The sequence below is a fragment of the Sturnira hondurensis genome, unplaced genomic scaffold (assembly GCF_014824575.4).
Source record: "Sturnira hondurensis isolate 20B ecotype Veracruz unplaced genomic scaffold, ASM1482457v3 Scaffold0002039, whole genome shotgun sequence".
Taxonomy (NCBI): domain Eukaryota; kingdom Metazoa; phylum Chordata; class Mammalia; order Chiroptera; family Phyllostomidae; genus Sturnira; species Sturnira hondurensis.
This window is the reverse complement of record NW_028074670.1, coordinates 3,486,502-3,494,637: the sequence shown is the minus strand read 5'-3', so window position 1 is coordinate 3,494,637 and position 8,136 is coordinate 3,486,502. Positions and strand designations below refer to the sequence as shown.

Genomic DNA, 8,136 nt, shown 5'->3' with positions numbered 1-8,136 from the left:
GATGCTGAGCACTTTTTAATGTTTATTAGTTTTTGGTATTTCTTCCTTTAGGAAGTATCTTTTCAAGTCTTTATTTTTTATTTGGCTTTTTATTGCTTAGTTCTAACACTTCTTTATACATTTAGATATATTTTGAATACTTTCTCATATGTTATGCCTTGCCTACTCATCTTCTTGCTGGGGTCTTTTGGTAAAATTTTAACTTTGATAAAGAGTAATATCCATTTTCTTGTTTGTTTTTTGTTCACTGCTCTCTAAGACATGTTTGTCAACTCCAGCTTCATGGTTTTCCTATTTTCTTGTAAAATCTTTATTAGCTTATACATTTAGTTCTCATATCAACCTTGAATTAGTTTATGAGGGCGGTAGACTGAATTCATTTCCTTATGAATATGTAAGTAGGTCTAGCAATGTTTGTTGAAAATTCCCCTTTTGCCCATTATATTACTTTTGTGTCTATGTATTGATTGGCCATATTGGTACAGGTCTATTTCTAGACTGTTTTCTACTAGGTCTTTTGTAATTTCATACAAATTTTGGAACAAGTTTGCTAATTTCTACAGTATTATGATTAGGATTGAGTTGAAATCAATACAATATTTTGAAAAGAACTGGTTAACAATATTGGTTCTTCCATATTACAATTTTTGTTGCAAAAATATATTGATCTTGCACCTTAAAACCTTGCTAAATGAATTTATTAAATCTAATGGTCTTAAAAATAGACTTCCTAGCATTTTTAATGTAAAAATGTTAAATACGATTCTGGTTTTTTTGACCCTGTCTTTTTCTTCCTTGCTGTACTGCACTTGCTCTACCAGGGCTGAGCAGGCGAGAGCAGATGTCCTTGCCTAGTTTTCAGTCGTGGGGAGATTTCTCCACGTTGCACCATTAGGTATTTTTCAAGGACGTTCATAGATGTCCTTTCTCACATGGGGAAAACTCCCATCTATTCCAAGTCAGCTGAATGATTCTCTTTTGTTCTTTTGTTTTTTAATCATGACTTTTGTAATGAATTCTATCAATTTTTCTGAATCTGTTAGTGACTTTATTATTTTTTCCTCTTCATTTGCTCAAATTAATTGCTTAATTTTAAACGTTGACTTGGGTTCCTAACTAATGAATACCACTTGGTCATAACCTTACCTTGTTATATGCTGCTGGATCAGTTGGCTAATACTTTGTTAAAAAATTTTATGAATATGATGGGGGATACTTCATTTTTAAAAATGAAATGCAGTCAACATTTTAAAAAATCTTCTTGTGATATCTTTGCAAGTTTGGTATCAAATTGGCTTTAACCAGTAATTTAGGATGAGTTCTTTTCCCCTCTATTTTCTTAAGGGGTTAGTGTAAGACTGGTATTATTTCTTAAATTTATTAAAATTCTCCAGAAAAACCATCAGAACTTAAAATTTACTTTATGGCAGATTTTGATTATAAATTCAATTTCTTTGATATGTCTTTCAGATTTTCTGTATGACCTTGTGCCATTCTTGGTTAAGTTTTAGAATTTACTGCATACTGGAGAGGGCCCTCAGGCAAAAAGCTGCACACTCAGAAGATTCACCTCTCACAGATAGTCAGTCCCCTCTGTCATGTCTGATTTTGGTCACTTTCCAGTGCTTTCAAATAGTTTATAAATTAATTATCCAGATTTAATGATTGTTATCCGTGCGAACGAAGGTCAGTCTGTTCGAGGTAGTCCATTATTAGTGGAAGCTAAATTCCTCCCCTGTGTCCTCTCACAGAAATGAAAGGAATCTTTGCACCAGAAGTCCACCTCCAGACATCTCTCTGTGCCCTCAGCAGCCTGAGCACGGTCGTGGGAACTGCCAAACCACCGGTTTCCCCAGTCACCCCAAAACCTCCCCTAGCCCCTCCCAGAGCTAACTGCCCCAAGCACTAGGTGTTGCTTTACTTCTGGAAAGTGAGCTCTGCCCCACCCCTTTGCCTGGCTGCACACCCTTTCTGCATGGTGGGTGCTTGCTCACCCTCAGGTCCCAGCTCGGTTCCCCTACTCACGCAGGCCTTCCCAAACAGCCTTTCTTCGGGGACTTCTCCGTCATATTATTTTTGAAGCTCTTGTTTGTTTCTGTCAGAGAAATGACACCGTTTAAAAACATTCTGGCTCTTCAACTTCAAAATGTATGTGCCTGACAATGGAAGCCCTCTCTGTCCTAGTTAGTAACAATTATCTACAGCACAGGTGGCAAACACAAGGCCCACGGGCCAAATCCAGCCCTCCACCTTGTTTCTACCCAGTGACAGTGCCGAGCTCCTTGCCCTAGTTAAGGACTAGTTATATCTACACAATCCTAAAGTTATTTCAGCCCGCTGAAGGCAGCCACGAGGCTGATGTGGCCCCCAGTGAAAACGAGTTTGACACCCCTGATCTACAGGAATTGCTTCTTGTTAACAAGCTCCCTTAAAAAAAAAAACAGTAGATGGCTAACTGCTTTCCTGCTTTCTTGCAGTGAAATGTCTTAAACCGCAAGCAAAGAAATGTAGGCCCTGGATGGGGAAGGGAAGAGCGCTCTGCAGAACTGCAGAAAGACACAGCATTATTGAAGGCCCTCCACCTCCCAGACAGACGAAAGCTGAAACGCAGACCAGCTTCTGCATCTAATCTGGTGGTGACGAGGACGGTGGTGGTGGTCCCTTACTGCATGCCAGGGACTCTCTGTATTTACTCTAACACTAAACTACTCTGCAAGACGAAGACTATTACGCACACACGAGAAAACTACAGCTCAAAAGAGACCTGAGGCCTCTCTTTTTCTAAGATAATTATACAAATGCCACACTAAAATTTTTAGTCTCGGTCTTTCGAGATTTAGTTAGATGTCCTCCACAGAGCCCATTAACACACACACACTTGCACACCACACACAGGCACACTCACACGCACACATACGCCTTAATTTCTCCTCCTCCCCACTTTCACCCACACAGGCACAATAAAAAGTCCCCCACACCACGTTGAAATAAAGGTAGATTTATTGGCCATCTCTGCCGTCCAGTGAGATGGACACACCCCAGTACAGAACTTTCTAAACCTGCCTGGCCTCCCACTGTGCGGAAGCAGGACGGGCACACAGGCGGACGACCGAGGCTGCAGACGTGCGCCGCTGCCGGGCCACCTCCCCACAGTGGTTCACTCCACAGGCGCAGGGAGGGCTTCTCGTTTTCTTTCACAGCATCTTCCTCTTTTCAAACTCCTTCGAAAACAGAGGATAGGGAGAAGATAAAAGATCCAAACTACACCCATGTGCAATTACAGCAGTAAAATGTGCCGGGATGAGGGACCTCAAACACAAAGCCTTTGAATCAGTCTGTGTCAGCCTGCACTTCACTCAGCTTCAATTTTACATTTCCTAAAAATGGGAGCCAAGAGGCTGAGAATTATATTTATTTTTCCACTGCAGTGTTATTAGTAGGAGTTAACAAACCTGATTGTGCTTATTCAAATCTTTAGTGCAATACATGAACCATAATGGTCTTTTTAATAAGCAATGGAAACAGGTTTGCTTAGTTTCTCAAGGAAAGGAACTAAAGACACAATTAACTAAAATTTGAACAAACTGTCAAGAACCTCAGAAATATATATAAAGGAAACAGTACTTAAAATCACATTTCTCTAGGTTATAGCAATTAGAATACAATGAATGTGTATGTAGATGTCTGCTGCCACTTACTGGAGTTAAATGGTAATGCAGGCCTCCAGTGTGAATCTTTTAAGCACGGCTTTTTTCCTTCTTTACCTCTTTTAAATAAAATCTGTCTTCACATGTTCTCTAACAAACCAGATTTCTTTCAAACACTATGGCACACTGTCATATTCCAAAAGACAGGACCATGCAAAGATTCAATAAAACACAGAGTTTATTTTAGAATCCCCAAAACAGGGGCAAAGATTGTACCATTCCCTCCTGGGAATACAATCTAGGCCTGTTTTCAGGGCACTTTCAAAAGTTTTGGTGTTTGTTTGCTTCTTTTGTGAAGGCTATAATCATCATAAAAATAAAGAGTAAGTCTTAAATGATCACTCAAAGAAACAGGATGAAAATCATTGCAAAGACATTACTGAAGTACCAAATCCTAGAATATTTTAAACCACAATGTCCTATTACAAAGGGAAAAGAACAGCAAATCCCTAAGCAGTCCGCTCTCCACCTGTAACAACTGTGGCATCCCAACCCAGCCAGGGCCAGGAATGGAGGCTGGATCGATCGCCCACCCTCTTCCATAAACCTCCCTCCATCCCGCCTCCTCCCCACCCTGCTGCCACGTCTCATTCCTCAGCGCCTAGAAACAGCGCCTGGGATCGGAGTAGCTGTACCCCAAAGGCCCTCCATGGCATCAAAGGGGGGGACTCCATGAGGAAATTTTCTGCACCACTCCTAAAATGGAATTCATGGCATTTATGGACTCCAAAATGCTTTCTTGTATTTCTTACACCTTGCCCCTTACAAAGGAGCAGATTCCAATTGTTTTTTAAAAAGTTTTTAAATCAGAACCTTATTCCTGGTCACGCCCAACTAGGACAGCAGGACATAAACAGAGTCGCTAGGAACTGTTAAGCTGCACACCAGAAGGAAGGGACAGATCAGACCCAGAAGAGATGGACTTGGTGGCCCCAATTACAGGCCCAGAAACCAGAGCAGTGTTGACAGCTCACCTTGTAGATGGTGGTTCCCAGCTGCGCGGGAGACATGCTGACCACCACTCCTGCACTCTGCAGGGCCGAGATCTTCTCTTTAGCTCCCCCCTTTCCTCCAGCAATGATTGCCCCTGCATGGCCCATTCTCCTGCCGGGAGGAGCCGTCAGACCAGCAATGAAGGACACCACGGGCTTGGCTTTGGGACCCTGAAAAGTGGTATTTTACACACTCAAATGAAGGAGTTGATCAAAACTGAACACGAATTTCACAACTCTGTCAGTAAACAGCTTGAACAGAGTCCCTCACTTATCCTCACTAAGAAAACCAACACAGAGGTTAAGCTGTGTGTGAACCACTGTACTCCCCTCTTTGAGATAACTCCATTTGTCATCCAGACTCAGGAAAACAATCGTAACAACTTTTTTGTCTGCTTAGATATTATACTTCAACTCCACTGGAACAAACTGTTATATAAATACACACAAAAAAGCACACATGAAAATATACGTTATATGATTTTGTGGTAATAATGAATTAAAATACACAGGTTGTTTTATTTCAACCTGATTTTAAGTCTTAATTCATTACTAGTCTGTCTGCTAAATTAAAAAAAGGTGAGGCAGGAAGGTACACTGGGAAGAACTAGGAGTCACCACACTCCACCTCCAGTTGACTAAAGCTGCATGAAGGCGGACGAGGCACGTCACAGGCCTCTGCTTCCTCCCTATGAAATGCAATCAATTGGCCAGACTGAGGGCCAAGGGCCCTTTCCCCTCTGAAACTCTATCATGTCTAAGAAGGAAAATCAGGACTAATTAATTTTATTCAACAAAGATGGATTCTAATGTGCCACCTCTATATGCATAGACATCACTGCATTACATTTTGAGGTAAAAATAAAAACCCTCACACAGAAAATATAAGAATTCCTGTGCTCTAGGCTTAGAGTGTAGTTGAAGAAATAATATAAACCATGTACGTATATACACCGATCAGTTAAGAGATGCCTCACAGCAATACAAAAACATGTGGTTAGATTCCACAGTGAACGAAAAGACCAGGCTCATAACGGGGGTCCAGAGACGACAAGGGACTGGGTGGAACAGAGAGGCGGGCGGAGGGCAGAACGTGAGTGAGCAACGGCAGAACCTAAGTGCCTTCCTTCGGGCACTAACACCTTCCCCTGGACCAGCAGTTCTCAAGTCGTTGGGTCTGGGGCCCCCTTATATCTATAAAAATCACTGAGGATCCCAAAGAACTTCCATCTATGTAGATTACATCTAGTATTTATTGCACTGGAAATTAAAACTAAAAACTTTTATAAATACTTATTAATCATTTAAAAATAACTTTAAAACTATTTTTAAAAAAACACTGAGAAGGGTGGCATTATTTTATACATTTGCAACTCCTGAACATCTAATAAAATGCAAACAAATTTTAACATCTGCTTTTACACTCAATCTATTACAATATGTCTCAAGTGCAAGAGGAAAGTCCAGCCTCACACACATAGGTGGTTGGAAAAGAGAAGCATTTTAACAGTCTGTCAAATAACTGTGGATACTCTCATACTACACGAACTTCTTCAAGCGGTAGTTTCTTAAAGATTAGGTGCAATGGTGGAATCTGACACCACAGCAATGTGCTTTTCGTCCTTTGTTACCTCAAACTCTATTGGTCTGTCTTGCACTTTGAAGGGATCTCTGACCTACCATGATTTTGTAACATGCTTTGTCCAGATGGAAAATACGGGTCGCTGAGTTGTGTAAACTTTCCCAATGCTGACACATTTTGTCATTCAGAATCAACAAATCACACTCATCAGTATTACCACCGATCTCATTAGAAAAGTCTTTAGTGGAGAGAAACTGCAAGTTCACGGCGGCAGACGTAAGTTGTCCAAAATAAACTGTATCACTGGCAACAAATATGAGCTGTTTTCCTTGACATGGCAGGCTGCTTGCCTCATTTTTGAGAAAACGTTTGCTGAATACCTAGGCATTGATCACCAGTTTGCCTGCCAGCCATTCTTCTGGGCCACACCGGTGCCCACAAAACAAGCAGCCAGTCCGGCTCTGCTGGGGACGCACTTTACTTCCTGTTTCATCACACACTGACTCAAGGGTTCAGGTTTGATTAAACTCATGATTTGTGCTGCCTCATCTGGGCATTCTTAAGTAAAACTGGCTTTTTGTCTCTTCTTTTTTTTTTTTTAATTAACTGGAGCACACGGCCATGAATGATGACTGGCGCAGGTTGCCTCCGCCGCCCTGATTCATGCTGAGGGGCCGCGTACCACGTTCTGTGGGCTCCGATGCTCGCTGTTCACTGTCACCTCCCACCCACCGTTCTGCCAGGCTCTCCACCTCCTGGTAACTCCACTGCCCCGCCTCTGCCTCTGCTGAGGGCCTTTCCCATCCTCCTTGGACTCCTGGCAAATTCCTACTTAATATTTAAGACCTCTCAAGATTCCACTTCCTCCCTAAGCCTTTCTGACTCTTCCTTCCACACTCTCCACAAATGTCCTTACAATTGACTGTCTTCTGTCCAGTGGCCCTGCTGTGCCTTTCACACACTTGTACCACTACACTTGGTACACCAGCTGGAACTTATTTCCCAGGTGGCCCCCTCCTAGCTATGGATTCCCTGAACACACAGACTGTGTCCTCACTTAAAAAGAAAAAAAGCCACAAGACATTTATCCAATCACTGGTGGGCTCTGCAGAGGCTGTGAGCATCTCATATTGAGTGGCACTAGCTCCACTTACCCTCTATGTACCTATATTCAAATAGTGGGTGGGAACAGTACACTAGGAAAGGAACAAGATTATGATGAGTCTAAAATACCAAACAAGTTTACACTCCATCCCGTTAACAAAGAAGAGTTACTCGAGATTTTTAAGCAGAGAAAAATACAATTAAAAGACTTCGGAGAGAAATGTAGTCTGAAAATAGGATACAGAAATGACGACAAGAGTGAGAGTTCGAAACCAGAACAACCAGTTAGGAAGCTGTCAGGACAGTCTGAGCACAGACGACTACTGACTCTTGTCCTGACTCCCTGAACTCTGACGCCGAGCCCCCGCGCTGTGATGAGGAGGTCAGGCTGCCCTGGGTACGGATCCCGCTGCCAGGTCACCCGCCACAGGCAAGTCACTAGCCTCCCTGGGCCAGTTCCCTCACTTGTAAGAGGACAAAGGGTCAAGACACAACACTACTTTTGCAAATGATTACCATCATCATAACAATGAGAAAAACAATAGTTGTAGCAGCAGAAAACACCACTGGGGGTCACGCTGTGCCAGGTACTGTGCCGAGTGCTGTACGTGTCAACTCAGCTGTCCACCCACAGTCTTGTACCTAGCAGGTTCTCAATAAAAGTTCACTCCATAAGAACTAACCAGGAATAGAGAGAAACACCTGCCGAATGAAACAAAATGTGTAAGTTTAGTTTTCCCCATCAAACTCT

The 8,136-nt window shown here is 42.3% G+C and overlaps 1 protein-coding gene across 1 annotated transcript in view; it reads right to left on the bottom strand.

The window, feature by feature from the left end:
• Positions 1 to 2,985: 2,985 nt before the first annotated feature.
• Positions 2,986 to 8,136, bottom strand: part of SUCLG1 (succinate-CoA ligase GDP/ADP-forming subunit alpha) — a 36,769-nt gene continuing 31,618 nt past the window's right edge. Inside the window, exons 8-9 of the mRNA XM_037039605.1 lie at positions 4,682 to 4,870; positions 2,986 to 3,221 (exon numbers count right to left, since the gene is read on the bottom strand). Of these exons, the coding sequence (XP_036895500.1) occupies positions 3,195 to 3,221; positions 4,682 to 4,870 (216 nt within the window). The 3' untranslated portion in view covers positions 2,986 to 3,194. The remainder of the gene's footprint in view (positions 3,222 to 4,681; positions 4,871 to 8,136) is intronic.